The sequence below is a fragment of the Nicotiana attenuata genome, unplaced genomic scaffold (genome assembly GCF_001879085.1).
Source record: "Nicotiana attenuata strain UT unplaced genomic scaffold, NIATTr2, whole genome shotgun sequence".
Classification (NCBI taxonomy): Eukaryota; Viridiplantae; Streptophyta; class Magnoliopsida; order Solanales; family Solanaceae; genus Nicotiana; species Nicotiana attenuata.
Genome location: NW_017674653.1, coordinates 46,023 through 63,530, shown reverse-complemented (window position 1 = coordinate 63,530; position 17,508 = coordinate 46,023). Strand labels below are relative to the sequence as shown.

Here is a 17,508-nt window from a genome sequence, read left to right as displayed (position 1 = left end):
GAAACTGCACTAATAAGGATGGCAGCACAAAAACAAGTTATAGAGCGGTATTACAATCGGAAAGCTCGTCTCAGATACTTCAAGATTGGGGACTACGTACTCAAGAAAGTTTTCCAATCTACGAGGGCAGCCAATGCAGGAAAGTTAAGTCCAACTTGGGAAGGGCCTTATAAGATTCATGGTATCGCAGGAAAAGGGGCATACGAGCTTGAAACATTGGATGGCAAGATCCTACCTTCAAATTGGAATGCTGTTCATCTAAAGAGATACTACTTCTAAGGAAAGGAAATACTCACGGGCAGGTATCTTCACTAACGATTTTTATTCTTGATTTATTAAAATTTTACTAACGATTTTAGATGATAGGCAAAAAGCTAGCCCACACTAAATGATGAATTACGACCTGAAAGATACGTGGAAAGAACATAATTCCCGATCTAGGGTTACAACTATTCTGATGGAAATTTAAATGGGTTAAGCAGTCTTCATCTAAAATCGTACCTCCGAGTCCCGTATGTTTTTCCTTTTCAGGAAAAGGACCGCATGGAAGGAATAATCAAGTGCTCGAGATTTCATACTTCAAAGCTCAAACACTTGGGGGACTATATAATATACATATGATATATGTATAAGGAAGGCAAAGAAGACTGAAAAATTTTATGAAAATTTCAAGTCGAGCCTAAAAGTCTACTCATCAAATATCAAGTTCAGAGCAAAGTCACGAGCCAATTACACAAGCCTGATCAAAAAACCTATGGAGAGTACACTCATGTATATAGATCTCAAAATCTCACGATGTTTAGGTTAAAGGCAATATTTAGCCATGGGTTATAAAGAAACCCTTGGATTTTCTTTATTTTTTGAATCTGTTGTAAAGAAAACAGTTACGGAAAGGTAATAGAAGATATTCAAATACATGTAAGATGTTATTTAAACTTGACAAAGTTCGAATGAAAACTTTATCAAAGTTATTTCAAGAAACATGTGTGTTCCTATTTCTTTTCCGTATGTTTACACCATTATGAAGTTGAGACGTCTTCTTCATTAAGTGTCATATATAAAAGGGCCCTCTTTTATAAATTCATGTTTGATTCAAAGATGCATGAAGTTAATAAAGCATTTCTAAAAATGCAAAAAGCCAAAAGGGTAAGACAAAAACCCACGAATCAAAAAGCAAGACCTTGGACTTATAAAAACAAGGCAAAAAGAGTGAAACAGAAACTCGAGAGAATTGAGTTGAAACAGAAAATTTATAATATTAAACTAAGTACGAACTTAGTCATAAACTGATTGTCATTTTTTACAAAAAGCCCCGAAAAGACCTGGGGACTTGACATCAACAAAAAACATAACCCCCAAATGGGACCAGGGGTAAAATCACCACATATTCCACCAAGAAAAAAAAGAGACAAAGTCAAATTTCACAAATAAACTTTCACTGTGGAGCAGGAGAAGGGTTCAAAATGGCATCATCAGCAACAGAAGGCTCGACTTGATCTGAAGGAGCTGGAACATTCATCGCACTAGGGTCAGCTTCAACGTGCTCAGGAGTATCGGCCATAGGAGAAGAAAAACTTTGGCTTTGCTGAGTTTTTTCAATGGTTTCTTTTATCTTAGCTAACTCAGCATCCAAGTTAAAACCCTCTTGGCTAGCTTCCACAAGAGTATCATGGCGCGTATTCAAAATAGCCCAACTCACTTCAACAGCTGCTTTATCCTCAAGAGCCTCATAATCTCTTTCCCATTGGTCAATTTCACTCTAAAACTATTCCTTTTCAGCCAAAGCAGTATCATAAGAAGATTGCAAAGGGGCAAGTGAACTCTCCAAAAATTTGACCTTATCAGAAGACACACGAAGATCTTCTTGGGTCTGAGTAAGTGTTTGAACAAGATCACCTGCATAAGCTTCTTTTTCGCTCAACAAGGCCTTCAAGCTTCTGATCTCTTCGGAGGCTTTAGAGAGTTGTTCAGCAAATGATGACTCGAGGAAATTTCTATCCTTGCCTGCCTGATTGTTAGAAGCCTTCTCAACGGCCAACTCTGAAGTTACAATCTTCAACTGCTGCTCTAAGGTACATTTGTTTTCTTCTAAAACCTCCATTTCAAGCTGGAGACTGTCATACTGCTCTTTCCAGTTGTCTGCCTCGATCTGGTAATCATGCATCAATTGTTCTGTCTGGGAAACCCTTTTCATCATCTCCGTGCCGACGAGATTGATCTAAAGGAAAAAAGGGAATACAAAAGAATCTTAGTAAAAGAAAAACGGTATATAATATGAAAAGAAATTTATACCTTCAACGATGATTGCACGATATCATTCATCCAAGTCAGAGAACTATGACTTTCCAGCTTGGATTTTTCAACTGGACCGATGAGGGGTTTCAACCACACGTCAGCTTGACCTGACTTCTTTAGAAGATTACCTTCAGCAGGGACCTCAATGGTAATTTGTTTCATCACTCTACCTCCACTTGAAGAACCAACTTCTTCGAGAAACATTAGTAGCGGGGACTGTAGAGGAAGTCATAATAGCTTGAGGCGGAGCAGAAGCAGTAGCAGTAAAAACTGGCAGAGAATGGTCCATGGGAACAGACGCGGGAAAGGAGGCAAGAGGTACTTCATCAGACACCAAATCAAAACTTTCACTATCAAACCCAAGAGAAAAACGTTGTTCATCAGAGCCACGAGCAGCCATAGGAGTGTCATCTTCTGAGCTCACTAAGGTGGCTTCAACAGACTCGGTCACGGGAACAGAACGGGGAGGAGTAACTTCATCATCTGAAAAAACGCGCCTTCTAACACGCGGCCTTTTAATCAAGGAACCTTCATCTCGTTCCTCTTCCTCTTCAGAATCTTGGGGTTTGTCAGCTTTCCTTTTCGATGAAGAACTCAGAATTATCTCCTGAGCCCTTGCCAAAGAAAGTCTGGAAGCTGTGATCGAATCGGCACTTACACCACGAATAGGAAACCCTGATAAAAGAAGGGTCAAATACATTCTAAGTGAAGAATGCACAAAAAAAAAGGAGAAAGGGGGTAAAGCATTTACCATGAGTTTTAACCTTCCAACCAAACCTGTGAGAAAGGTTTTTCCAAGATCTACCTTCCATCGGAGCAACAATCAACAATTTCTCTACCCAACCACGAAAATTGGGAATCTCGTCAACAGTTCCCATGGTTGCTGAAAAAAAGAGGGAGTTAGGCAGTCACGAGAAAAACAAACCACTTCAAGAGAAAAAAGAGGAAGAGAAAGTTGCAGAAATAAACTTACGTGCAAAATTCCACTTTTCAGGGAATGGTATATTTTCTTCACCTACTAACCCTACAGTAGGAGCAGCAACAAATTTGGCATACCAGCCACGGTCCTTATCATCCTCAGGGCTGACTAAAACTCTCTTACTCCTCGCTACCAAAGTAAAGATCCCATGTCGGAATAACTTAGGGGAGTGGAGGTGAATCAGATGAAAAAAGGTAAAAGGCAAATTAGCCAAGCTAGCCAAATGCCTTAGACAAGCAACAACCCTCCATACAATGGGGCCAATTTGTCCAAGACAAAAAATGAAAAAACGACAGAACTCGATGATAACAGGATCAATGGGAGGTCTAAAATTCAGTGTAAAAGGATATGTATACACGAAAGAAAATCCAGTCATGTAGGATGTGATTCTTTGATTTGCATTAGGAATTATGATGGGGAAGTCAGATTTCCAATGGCAATCTCTACGAATGACAGAGATTAAACCTTCGGTAATTTGAGAAGGATAGACATCAGCACGATCAAGAGAGGACATAGAGGAAACCTGATTTCTAATCGATTCCCTATCAGAATAAAAAGAAAGTTCAGAGGGGACAATTTCATCTACTAAGGGTTCACGAACTGGTTCATTGGAATCTCTGCTTTTAGAAGAAGCTCTGTGTGGAAGAGAACCCCTGGTTCTAGAAGAAGAAGGAGGAGTGGAACTAGGTAAAGATGAAGGCGAACCTCGAATGGAGCCTAAGCTACGTAACCTACCTCCTCTCATGCTCCTAGTTGGAGCAAGAGGAAGTTCATCTACAATAAGAACTTTACTAGGATCAGGATTTGAAGAAGACATGGCTGAACAAAGAAGAAGACAAGAATGGATATTCAAAGTTAAGAAACTTTTATGAGAAAGACAAGACAAAGGTTATATTTATACTCAGAAGCAACCGTCAAACAAAAAAGGTAATGATGGGGGCGTCATAATGAAAACTGTCACTTCGTGGTTGGTGCAGCCGCAAAAAAGCCCTAAAAGACGCTGAAGGGTTGCAAACCCAATTAAAGGACGCCACGTGTCACGAGCATTAAATGGAAGTGACATACAAAGCGTCAGTTCTGAAGAAGGTATAATGGCGGCAAAAATTTCCGCTTTAATGAGATCCACTTCCCAAATATTCAATTGTTGAATAAATGGCAAGTGGGGGGACTGTCTGTATTGGGAAAATCAAGTTAACATATCGAATTAATATACCAAGACACGTGGATCAATAAAAGAGTGACAACTGGCAAAGGATAGCTGAAGAGGCACGAGCTTTGACAGGCACGGGCAGAGATTCAAGAAAAACAGGGAGGAACAGTTACTCGAGCCTCTTGGTAATATGAAAAGACATTAGAGGAATGAACCTGGATAGCAAAAAGTACAAATACGTATTATCCACAATTAATGAGCATCAATGATGGAAAACGTTATAGAATCTTCACGAAACAGTTACGATTACCAATTATAACGTTATATTAAATATCTTTAATTGCTCATAATGGCTCTATTATGAGAGGAAAGGAAACGTATTATTGAGAGATAGCTATAAAAGGAGAGATATAACACTTGTAAAGACACACAATATTATTGGAATACACTGATTTACTTTGCTTTCTTTTTACTTAGCTATCAGTAATCCTAATTCTTCTTATTTACTTTAAATTTGATTATCAGTAACCCGAGTTCTTCTAAAAAATACGCTTTGACCCGAATTTCTTATTTTCTGGTTAAACACTCCTAATAGAAGAAGAATTTGAGCCCGTATGGATTGGCGGGTTTTCTGCCGAAATAGCTTTTTCAAGCTAAAAAGCAATAAGTTGGGGTTGCCCAGCTTATTGCTGCTTTTGGCTTGTTTTAAGTAGTTTGTAACTTATTTCCATCATTTTTTAACTTTGTCAAACGCTTAGAAAAGCTAACAAAGAGCTTAAAAGCTGATTTGACCAGCTTAAAAGCTAATCCAAACACCCTCTAACTTGTGACATGTGACTGTTTTTAGCTTATAAGCACTTGGCTTATAAACACTTTGAATGTTTAGCCAACGCATAAATAAGCTTATAAGCCAGTTTGATTAGCTTATAAGTTAACACCCTCTTAATATAGCAAGTTTCACCATATTTTATGTACTAAGTTGCACTTAGGAGGCGTGACTGAACCCAAGCATGAAATATTATTTGGAAATTGGAATCTCCAAGTTTGGCCGATATCCATAAATCTCCACTTTTAATACCAATTAAATCTCTTATAAGGTAGATTTTTGCATAATTAGTTTAGTTTCAGAATCGTGCCAGTTGGTCTTTCTTGGTCCTAAAAAGAACAGATATTTTGCAAGGTAGATCTTGCATGGTGCATTGACGCGTCAAACATTTCTTATGAACCAACTGAAACAAATACACGCCCACACTCTCCGAAATGGCACCGACTTCACCCAATTCTTGATTACCAAGCTTATTGAAATCCCAAACATACCGTACGCCCACAAAGTGTTCGACAATATTACCAGACCAACTGTCTTTCTCTACAACAAGCTCATTCAAGCCTATTCTTCTCATGGCCTTCCCAGCCAGTGTTTTTCTCTCTATATCCATATGCGCCGGCAAGGCTGCTCCCCTAATCCACACTCCTTCACTTTCCTCTTCGCCGCATGCACCAGCCGTTCCAGCCCCATACAAGGCCGAATATTCCATGTCCATTTCATCAAATGGGGTTTCAATTTCGACATCTACGCTTTAACTGCACTTGTTGACATGTATGCTAAAATGGGCCTGTTGCCTTCTGCGCGAAAGCTCTTCGACGAGATGGAAATGAAGGATGTGCCCACTTGGAATTCTTTGATTGCAGGGTATACCAAGAATGGGAATGTGGAAGAAGCTTTCAAGTTGTTTTCAGCAATGCCTTCAAGGAATGTGATTTCCTGGACAGCAATGATTTCAGGCTATTCGCAAAATGGCAAGTATGCGAATGCATTAACTGTCTACAAGGAAATGGAGAAAGACAAAGGAGTAAAGCCTAATGAAGTCACAATTGCTAGTGTGCTTCCAGCTTGTGCGAATCTTGGGGCGTTGGAGGTTGGGCAGAAAATTGAAGCTAATGCAAGGGCAAATGGATACTTTAAGAATATGTTTGTCTGCAATGCTGTGCTTGAAATGTATATGAAATGTGGTAGAATTGATAGGGCAATGCAACTCTTTCACGAGATTGGTAGGAGGAGGAACTTGTGTTCTTGGAATACCATGATCATGGGGTTAGCTGTCCATGGAAAAGGTGATGAAGCTCTTAAGCTTTTCAACCAAATGCTGGTAAGCCTTTGCAAATATTCTATTCGTTCTTTGAACATCCAAATTACAGCAAGCACGAATTAGCATTTATAGTGGAATTCATATTATTGTGCTACTGTTGATACAGGGAGAAGGAAATGCACCTGATGATGTAACGTTTGTAGGAGCAATCCTAGCATGCACACATGGAGGCATGGTAGCAAAGGGCTGGGAACTCCTCAGTTTGATGGAGCAAAGATTCTCCATAGTTCCAAAGTTGGAACACTATGGCTGTATGGTTGATCTCTTAGGCCGGGCTGGAAAGTTGCAGGAAGCTTATGATCTTATAGAGAGCATGCCAATGACACCTGATTCGGTTATATGGGGAACTCTGCTTGGAGCCTGCAGCTTCCATGGCAATGTTGCACTGGCTGAGAAAGCAGCCGAGTTCCTTTCTGTGTTCGAGCCGTGGAATCCTGGAAATTATGTTATTCTCTCAAACATCTATGCAAGAGCTGGCCGATGGGATGGTGTTGCAAGGTTAAGGAAACTGATGAAGTCCTCCCAGATTACAAAAGCAGCAGGGTACAGCTTCATTGAGGAGGGAGGAGATATTCATAAGTTTATAGTAGAGGACAAATCCCACCAAAAATCAAATGAGATATATGCACTGCTTGATTTAGTCACGACTATATTAAAGTTCGATGAAAGCACCATTGATATTGATTTGGATTCTATTGTTGAATAAATTTTTTGGTGATAACCTGATTAGTTTTTGGACCTACGTTTCTCTAATTCCTATTATGTCTAAAGCAACAAGTGATTCCTGCTCTACCTACTCAGATTATACAAAACCTAATGTAATTAAAACTTGGTTAACATTTTCAGGGCATATCGTAAGGCATAATAGACCCTTGTGGTCCGGCCCTTCCCCGGACCCCGCGCATAGCAGGAGCTTAGTGCACCGAGCTTCCCTTTTATTATAAGGCATAAAATGTACAGCTTTCTCTTTCCAAAAGAGGGAAGGAAAAAAAAAAGGAAACAACAATAGCTTCGGGTGGAGATGCATAATTTCAAGCACACACCACCAGAAGAGGTCGCATTAAGTTCATCTACTGTAAGATGGCAGAGTCAATAATAAATGAATGATACAAACTAGAATCTGTGATACATGAAACCCTCTTAGAAAGGATCAGGGGGAAAAACACCAGGTTTTGCTTCAGAAGCTTTGAATTTTTTGATAACAAAAACCACCCAATGCATGTGATCAAAGGCTATATAGCTTGCAGAGTTCCTAAACAAATGTCACCAGAAAAAAGATTTTGCATTTGCAAACAATATAAATTTAATTCCCACCTAACTGCACATCAGCTCAAAGCACTTTAAATCAATAAAATCGAGCGTTTCCGAGATGAATACATTATGCAGCTTTTAGTTTACTTCTCCATCTTCTTCTCCTCCCCACAAATTTGAGGACTTCATCAATAAGAATAACTGGGGCAGAAAGCAAGATGACAAGAAGCCATTCATTTAGGCTCAGTGGGACAATACCAAATATATCTGCTAGGAAAGGAATATAGAGTATCAGGCAATGTAGGCCAAACGAGACTGACATTGCAACAAGAAGCCAAGGGTTTCTCCAGGGTGGCATTTTGATCAAGCTGTTGTCTTCAGAGAGAGCATTGAGAGAATTAAACATCTCAATTGCCACCAGGACAGAGAGTGACAAAGTCATGGCCTTCACTTTACCAACAGTAAAGTAGTCACAAGGGTGTGAAAAAGTAATCAGGCGGTTACCAGCCGTGAACGGACTCACAGTGAAATTTGGCCATGCGGAGCACTCACCCCAGTTGCGAAGCTGTGATAGTTCAACAAGTGTGTGGCCATCACTCACAAGATCAATACCAAGGAAAGAAGCCTGAGTATACCACACTATAAATATGCCGACCGTTGCAATGCCCACATAAGAACCAATGACCTGAAAATATAACAGAAACCAGAATGTAAGTTGCAGCTTAGCTTGTCGAGAAGTTTACTCAATATATTGAAGATCAGATGAACATGTGATAAAAAGTTATAGTTGGTTGCTTAGGTAACAGAGCATCTCACTCTCTTTGGTGCATCCACTTCTTTTATTAAGCAGCTTATAACAGTTGTTGCTTATGCAGGGAAGTGATCTAGATGGATAAACATATTTTCCTTGATTGCACTGTTATTTTTGGAGAATATCCAAGCTGAATGGTAGAGCTGATTTTTTATATAGTATAACAGGGTGAACCACATGGCCAGGAAAATGCTGCAGCACGCACAGCCTATGCCGTTGATACTCTAGTCAAATGAGGCCTTCTCAATTACTACTAGTACTTTCTTCACCTACTTATTGGAGAATAATAAAGTGTGAAAAAACTGAAAGAAATAAAGCAGATTCATTTCTACCTATTGGAGAAAATTGAAGAAGTAACTAATAGAACTTAGAGGGGGAAATTGGAAAGAAATAGCGATACCATATAGCGGAAGAAAACCCAGGAATTTATGAGAGCATCATTGCTCTTCCTAGGCGGTTTCTGCATTATGTCAACATCAGCAGGGTTAAATCCGAGAGCCGTAGCAGGTGGGCCATCTGTTACCAAATTTACCCAGAGCAACTGCACGGGTATCAAACATTCTGGTATGCCCAAAGCAGCAGTCAAGAAAATGGAGATGACCTCACCAACGTTAGATGATATCATATATCTGCACCAAAGAATAATAAAGATGAAATTAAGGAAGAAAAAAGCATGATTAATCTAGGAATAATCAAATACTCATTACCAGAATCACAAGACTAACCTGATGAAGGCCTTCATGTTATTGTAGATCGAACGTCCCTCTGCAACAGCAGAGACTATAGTACTGAAATTGTCATCTGCCAGAACCATATCAGAAGCTTCTTTTGCAACCTAAACATATTATTCTCTGATCAGCTAATTAATACAATGACCAATAAGTTAACATATTTAGGAAAACTTCACATGCAGGGTGCACAATCACGGTAACTTCTCAAGATTTAGATGATGAACTTAGTGTCATAGCATGACGAGCAATCCCTCCGAAGACCTCAGTACTCTACTATTCCAAAAGTGTATTTTAGGTAGTCAACGGTCAAATAATTGCACTGAGAGCATTAATGCAACAATTCAGAAATTGAGTTGTAACAACTACACAAAAAAAAGTTTATTTCACCTCAGTTCCTGTGATGCCCATGGCTATTCCAATGTCAGCAAGTTTTAGTGCAGGTGCATCATTGACGCCATCTCCAGTCATTGCAACAACTTCACCCATCTCCTTCAGCATCCTTACAATTTCTTGTTTGTGCCTGGGTTCAGCACGAGAAAAGACCTTGCCTCCATCTTTTGACAATATCTCAATTTGCTGCTGCGAGGAAAGTGCCATGAATTCTTTGCCGGTAAAACTACTCCCTCTAAGATTCTCACCATCAGAAAATAACTGAATTTCCCTGCAAACAGCCTCAGCTGTGGATTTATTATCTCCAGTTATAACCATGATTTTGATCCCAGCTCTTCTGCAGTCATTTACTGCCTTGTGAACTTCCTCACGTGGGGGGTCCTGCATTTCATTCATTTACATAAGAAAATGATGGTTTTCTAGTTAGTTATTTATTGTTCTTGGAAACTTAAAAGTACTCACCCTTAGACCAACAACTCCTACAAAAACTAGATCACTTTCTATGGAGGAGTAGCAGGACGGATCAAGCAGCTTCTTATGAGCAGGATGAGTCTCGGCATAATATCCTGAAAGCTCGCCCAAATCATCTTTATATGCCAAGCCCAAGCATCGCAGACCCTTTGAACTCATCTGCAAGTGTCTCAACAACAATAGTTGCCGACAGGACTCGTCAATGGGAACAGTTGATCCATCTGCAAGTTGAACATATGTACTACGTTCTAGCAAACTCTCAACAGCACCCTAGACAAAACAAGTTTTAATCAGACATGCACAGATTACCAAGCTCAACTTGTGAACAAGTGATCATTCAACATCAATGGAGAAAAGCTAGGCATTTCCTAAAGTGAATGACATTGCTATGGAACTAAACTCCGGAGAAGCATCTTTGACAGAAAGAACAGATAACACTTCTAACTGTTGATACCCACTTTTGGAAACTGAAGAACATTAATAAACAGTTAAGCTGCCACAGCATTTAGTAAGGACTAACATTGAACCTACTCCTAGCGATGAAGATAATGCAGACTCAGTCTCTTGCTAACTGAAATTTTTCTAGGCATATACTGCCTACAGCACATCAACAAGATAAAAATAAAAACTTTTCTGGCCTAGCTGGGTATATCGAAGCCAACAGTCAAATAAAGAAAAATATTTTAGAGACCAATTATCTCTAGTCTCTAATGTAGTTCAGAAACCAGTATATTCAAAATAAAAATATGTGATTACACTGATCTCATTACTATTTATGTATCATAAATGACATGAAATAACCTTGACAAGTAGTCGATTGCTCCCATTTGGCTCCCGCACAATAACACCCATGGATTTGCGAACACGATCAAATTCCAATGCTGCAACCCTTTTTGATCTTTTCATCCACCATTCACAGCATCCTGTATTAAAAAATAATCCTCAATACACTGGTTTGAAATAGTAGTAAATAGATAGATGAGTGAAGTAAAGTTATGGTCACCTAATTTAACTGTGTTGCGATCAATCAAATAGCTTGATACAATCTGTGCATCGCGGATCTTGCTCCTCGCTTTGCTATCCGGTACTCCCATCTTTTCCACCAAAACTTTGAGAGCTGCCTCAGTAGGCAATCCAGTTGCTTTGAATAGACGACCATCGCAGAAGACCCCAGCATCATTGCAAATTGCACATATTTCAGCCATGACTAGCAAGTTAGCATCCATGTTGTAGCAATTCCAGTCAACTATTCCCCCATCCTTAGGATCATAAGTAGTCCCTTCGACGCCAAAAGTTCGCCAGGCTGTAGTTTTCCCTCCCAATGTGAAGAATTCTGTCACAGACATCTGATTGGTGGTCAAGGTTCCTGTTTTATCTGAACAAATCACAGTTGTGCATCCTAAGGTTTCCACACTTGGAAGTTTCCGCACTATTGCGTTCTTTTGTGCCATTTTCCTTGTACCCAGAGCTAAGCAAGTAGTAATCACAGTAGGGAGACCTTCAGGAATTGCAGCCACTGCAAGAGTAACAGCTATCTTGAAATAATATGTGCATTTCTCAAATGAGAAACGGATGTCTGAAGGCCATCCATCCACAACCTCCCAAGTAAGGAAATATTTGTAGTTGATCGCCCACACGACTAGGCAAACAATGCCAATAGCAGATGTAAGCCTATTACCGAATTCATCAAGTTTCTTCTTCAAAGGGGTGTCGCTTTCTTCCATTGATGCATCATGGATTTGTCTTTGAATCTTACCAATTTCTGTGCACATCCCTGTGTCCACAACAATGCAGATGCAGCTACCGTTCACGACTGTAGTTCCAGCAAAAACCATGTTCTCTTTGGCCTGCAATTCACAATCATCCATAGGAACTGAATCTGTGCTTTTAGCAACTGGCATTGATTCCCCTGTCAAAGAACTTTGCTCAACCCTTAGAGTTGAGGATTTTAAAGTGGCAACTCTCATATCAGCTGGCACTTTGTCACCAACTCGCAGTTCCACGATATCCCCCGGGACAAGCTCCCTTGCTGGTAAATCTGGTACTAAATATCCATCTCTGAATACTTTTGCAGACTCACCTTGCATCTCTTTTAATGCTTCCAGTGCTTTCTCAGCATTGCTTTCTTGCCAAACTCCGACGATTGCATTGATTACTAAGATCAAGAGGATTACAAAGGGTTCTACATAGGCCTCGAACCCTGAATACCCAGACTCATCCTGATGCAGATAAGCTATAACGAATGAGATGAAGGCTGCACCAAGGAGGATCTTAATAAGCATATCATCAAACTGCTCCAAAACAAGCCTCCACAAAGGCTTCCCCATTTCTTTCTCAAGCTCATTCAAACCATATCTTTCTCGCCTCTTCTCCACCTCATAAGTGCTTAGGCCCTTCTCTAATTTTACTTGGTACTCTTTCAGACACTGATCGACAGACCAGGACCATGCAGGGAATGGTTTTTCTTCCATCGCGAAATCCTCAATCTAACTTAAATTCCAAAGAAATTATCCTCAATCATCTCATTCCCTGAAAAAAGATGCAAGAAATAGCAGTTTGAGCAAAGAAGTACTATAGTATTTTAGTGTGCAAGTGCAACCCTGGAACCATAAAAGTTAAGCAAATAATTGAGTGAAAAGCAAATATTTAGACTTATCCCAACAGCAAACTTGTTGGTTGCTGATTCAGTTTAATGGAACTGTTGGTTTTGAGTTTTAAAAAAAGGATATAAGAGGCAAAAAGAAGCAAATCTCCAACTACAACTCTATCAAGTAATAATTGACAGCTTTTATGGCACACCTATCCAACCATAAAAAATCACATTTAAAAGAAAGCAGGGCAGGCAACCAGCATTAAGCCTCAAACAAGTAAAACTAAGAAATGGAGGAAAACAACAGCAGAAACTGCTATGCAGCACTAAAAGAAAACTGAAACCATGCAAAGCAAACAACTTTACAAATGAGACAAGAATAACAGTCTCATAAAAAAGAATCAAAATAAATCATGTATTAGTACCCACAATGAAAAAGATTGAAGCTTTAGCAACTGCTAGCAAAAGGGACAAGGAATAACAATGAGATAGGAAATGTTGTACCTCTTATAAGGAACAAAAGCAGTGGCTTTCAGAGAAAGTAACTGACAGATCGGACATAGTATTATACAGAGGAAGAAGATTCTTGGAAACAGACGGCTGAAAATTTTCTCATTCAATTGATTATTTTTCTCTTTCCAGTGAAAAGAAAGAAAGACTGAAGAACACTTACGACTGGGATAACTGCTTTTGGTTTGGAGACTACAAAAAGTAAAGTAGTTCTCTGATTTTACTTGTATAGATTTGGATACAGTTACATTTTAAAAGGCATAGGAGAAAAAAACATATATTCAAAATTAAATTGGATAATAGTTGCATTTACCATAATGCCCTTAATTCGAGTTTGACTTTTATAAGGTAGTAATTGGGGTTTGGGGACAAGTAGACCGCCGTACGCGTAAACAGAATCTTTAATGTATAGAGTATACATACGCATCTAATCTTGTTTATAATTTTGTTCCCGATGTATTTTTTATCTTTACTAGTAAAACTATTTAGGTTGAAAGTGAACCTAGAAAATAAAATTGGTACGCAATTTTCTAAGAATTCTTTTTTAGTCTAGTTCAAAATGAATAGTACAATTCTTTTAATATAATACTCCCTCCGTTTCAAATTAGATGAGTTACTTTCTTTTTTAGTCTGTTCCAAAATAAATTATCTATTTTTAAATTTGAAAATAATTCAACTCTAAACTCTTCATTTTATCCATTTTTATCCTTAATGAGAAATTTTTATAACCACACAAATGTCATGGCCCCACAAAGTTTTTACCCCTTAAATTTTTAAAACCATAAGTTTCAAAATTCTTTTTTTTCTTAAGCTGCGTGCTGAGTCAAACTACCTCATCTAAATTAAAACGGAAGGAGTATTACATTTTAAATTGTGATGTTTTGTGTTTTACCCTTGATGACACTTTATAAGAATGACATGGTATATATAAAATCATAAGATTCAAAGGATATTTTTAGTAGGTAATGCACACCTTTATTTCAAAATCATAAAGTTCTCTTTATATTCTTAAATTATTGTTCGGTTAAACTAAAACATATAAAATGAAACTAAACTATTCTATGTGTTTTTCCTTATATTCCTTTTCGAGCAGTTTATAAGATTTTAGGTTTCCAGTCAAGTCAACTGTGAGTAGAGGCGGATCAAGGAATTTGAGTTTATGGGTTCCTACATCGACTTCAAATGAATATATTATAATAACCGGATTAAAGAACAGGGTTTCCAACTAAATATTCTTATACATTGAATGATTTTCTTAATACAAATACAGAATCTAGCCAAAAGCTACTGGGTTTCCAGGAACCAATACTCATACCTTTAGATCCGCCCCTGACTGCGAAAATAAATAATATTTATAAATATAATTTAGGAAAAAGGAAACAAGCCGTTTATATTGATTTTCATGAACCACTTCCAAAAGTATGCTTTCATACAAATTACTACTACTATTTTTGGCTTCTCTTTTTCTTTTCCTCTTAAGGGAATGAACAACTCTTGGACTTTATGCTAATTAGTAGTGCTGTCCACGATTCAATGATAATTCAAGGATTATATGGTGGGACAACATCACCAAGAATTGTTCAACATTAGAAAGTTTGTTAGGTTAGGAATTAAAAAGGGAAAGAGAGGAATTACTAAGAAAACCATTCAAGAAGATGACTTTTTAACTTTCCTCGTTGTTTTGTTAGGACAAAGGGAAAGAGAGCCAATTAATTCGTTTCTTTATCCATCAATTTTGGAAGAAAAAGAAAAGATGTTGTCAGCAGACGAGACTGACTAGTACAAGTTCATGATTTCAAAACTTTTTTCCCAAGTTTTCAAAATTTGTCCACTTTCTAGGAAACTTCCTTATGGAAAATCGTATCATGGCATATTCTAGTGATATGATCGTAATATATACCACTTGCCTTAGCTTAAATTAATAGAATATACCTTGAATATGTGGTTTTAGCATCAATTTTACAAAACAAAATTCTTTGAACGTCAGCATAATTGTAAAATAATGGTGAAGTAGCTATATAGCTGAATAATAAACCTAGACTAATTATTCTAGTTGTCATAATACCTTCCGTCATTTTTGTTTGAAAAGATTATGTTGTCTTTTGTGTATTTGAAAACTAATAGAGCAAAGTTTTTTCTGTCGATGTGATGTGTAAGTGAAAGACAAAAAGTCAAGACAAACATAGCTTGCAATTTTTTCTCGAGTGAGAAAGTGAAAATGATAGACCATTACGGCTTTAGTGGTTAGAAAAGAAGACTTGTTAAAAAGAATCAAATTCTCATCAAAATGCAAAATTTATCCAACTAAATATACAATGACTTGCATCGAACATATAAAGAATACCTAAATTAAATTATCTAGGTTTAAAATAATTTGAAATACTTTTTCAGTAATTATTAAAGGTTTAAGCACGGGCATATTTACAATCTCGATTTTTACGAGTCCACTGCAACCTGGCAGACATTTGGATATGTTTACCCTTAAAATTGATAACAATTAAACTTATAATGTGGTTTTAAGGACACGTGACTTCTCCTAATACCATTTGATAAATGTAAAGATTAGTAATAGAAATTAACAATACAATAAAGCAAAGCAGTGTTTGAATGGAATTCAGCCCTCGAGCTCGGATACCCTCAAGCTGACTAGTATAAGAACAGTTAAAAATATAAGCAAGCCGATGAACAAGAGAATAAATTAAAGAGAAAGTGTTATATTGCTTTGATATCTCAGAATGTAAGTGCCCTACAAATGATTGGGACTCCTCTTTATATAGTAGAGGAATCCTAATTATGGTATAACTCTAATTACAGAAGGAAATATCATGATTAGCTAGTTAACCGTCCTTGATTTGATCCGTTCTGAGATTTCCGCCATGATCTCCGACCAGTCACGGAATATCTCGCATTTCTGTTATTATGCTACCTTCGATCTTACTTGATGTATGTCTCATTTGGTCTCATTATTACCGGTCTCAATCTTGACAGGTACCTCGAATCTCGAACTCAGTACCTTGTCCTCGTGCCTCGATTCGATCTATTACGGGATCGATCTTCGATCCTTCACACTGGTCTCGATAAATCAGTAAAATCTGGTGGGCCTAATATAACCGTATACAGATAGTCCCCTCGTTTTTTGGAGTGTAATGACAAGAAACGAATTGAGCCTTCGATCCTAGACTTTCCATGACGTCATTCCCGTAACGTAAGTGGCAAATGTGACCGAAACGTCCCGTCGGTGCAGTTCCCCAGGCATTTAATACATGCCAGTTGATGGTCGGCCACTAGTGATTTCGAACCGTCTTCGTAAAACCCATAAATATGCCCTTTTCTCATTGATTCAAATTTTACTTTCAATTTCTTCCAATCTCCAAAGCTTTTTACATCTTATAAGTTTTTCCGTTCTGCATAATCTCCAGGTTTTGTTATCAACCTTCTCTCAAAACACCAAGTCTTGTTCTCTTCTTCTTTCTTTAAACTCAAACCCAAAATGGCTAAAACATCCAAAACTGTGTTGCAGAAAGAAAAAGCTTCCTCGTCTAAGCCGGCCGGCGAACAACCAGTGGCGGAGCCACTCTGATAAGTTATGGAACTTTGAGTTTTGATGATTTGCCAAACAGTCTTGAGGAACCAGTAGTGATTAGCTCCTTAGGTACGGTTTTCATGGGGAATATGGCTGATTCGTAGGGGGAACAATATGGAGATCTGGTTCTCAAGAGGAATATCAATTCTAAGTTTGTCGTAATCAAAAAGGGGGAAATTGATAGGTTACAAGTACCTTAGGCACAAGTACTTTACTTTATGTTTTGATGATCTAACAAACTTACCATTCAGAACCAGATAAGGAACCTGTTACACATCTACAAGACCTTGAGATCACAAAGTTCAAGGTTGGGATCCAGCCCTTGGGAAAGCAAGGTAAATGCTATTACTGAATCAAAAGACCTGCAGGAGCTGACCATAGAAGAGCTGGTTGGAAATCTGAAGACCTACGAGATGAAGAGGAAGATAGACAGTGAAAGAATAGAACCAAAGAAAGAAAAGAACCTGGTACTCAAAGCTGATAGCAATGACTCAAGTCAGGAAGAGTAGAACGAACAACCGAGGGAAAAGGTCCCTACCAGTTCCCGAGGAGACTGTATGAAGTTAACTCTCCAGCAGGAAAGTTGCTGCCTGCACACAC

The 17,508-nt window shown here is 38.3% G+C and overlaps 2 protein-coding genes across 4 annotated transcripts; one reads left to right on the top strand and one right to left on the bottom strand.

The window, feature by feature from the left end:
• The first annotated feature begins 5,349 nt into the window (after nucleotides 1-5,349).
• On the top strand, nucleotides 5,350-7,298 carry LOC109219067 (pentatricopeptide repeat-containing protein At5g08510). Its single transcript, XM_019383484.1, has 2 exons — nucleotides 5,350-6,571; nucleotides 6,678-7,298. The coding sequence occupies exons 1-2, from the start codon at nucleotides 5,645-5,647 to the stop codon at nucleotides 7,275-7,277; spliced, it is 1,527 nt and encodes a 508-aa protein (XP_019239029.1). The 5' UTR covers nucleotides 5,350-5,644; the 3' UTR covers nucleotides 7,278-7,298.
• Nucleotides 7,299-7,631: 333 nt separating this feature from the next.
• Nucleotides 7,632-13,555, bottom strand: LOC109219065 (calcium-transporting ATPase, endoplasmic reticulum-type). 3 transcript variants are annotated; one of them, XM_019383479.1, is made up of 8 exons: nucleotides 13,320-13,555; nucleotides 11,229-12,754; nucleotides 11,027-11,148; nucleotides 10,217-10,495; nucleotides 9,752-10,135; nucleotides 9,359-9,468; nucleotides 9,034-9,262; nucleotides 7,632-8,507 (listed from the first exon to the last, which is right to left on the bottom strand). In XM_019383479.1, the coding sequence occupies exons 2-8, from the start codon at nucleotides 12,694-12,696 to the stop codon at nucleotides 7,950-7,952; spliced, it is 3,150 nt and encodes a 1,049-aa protein (XP_019239024.1). In that variant the 5' UTR covers nucleotides 12,697-12,754; nucleotides 13,320-13,555; the 3' UTR covers nucleotides 7,632-7,949. The 3 variants fall into 3 exon arrangements, with proteins under 3 accessions (XP_019239024.1, XP_019239025.1, XP_019239026.1); XM_019383480.1 differs by lacking the exon at nucleotides 13,320-13,555 and adding an exon at nucleotides 13,245-13,317; XM_019383481.1 differs by lacking the exon at nucleotides 13,320-13,555 and adding an exon at nucleotides 13,241-13,297.
• Nucleotides 13,556-17,508: the final 3,953 nt, after the last annotated feature.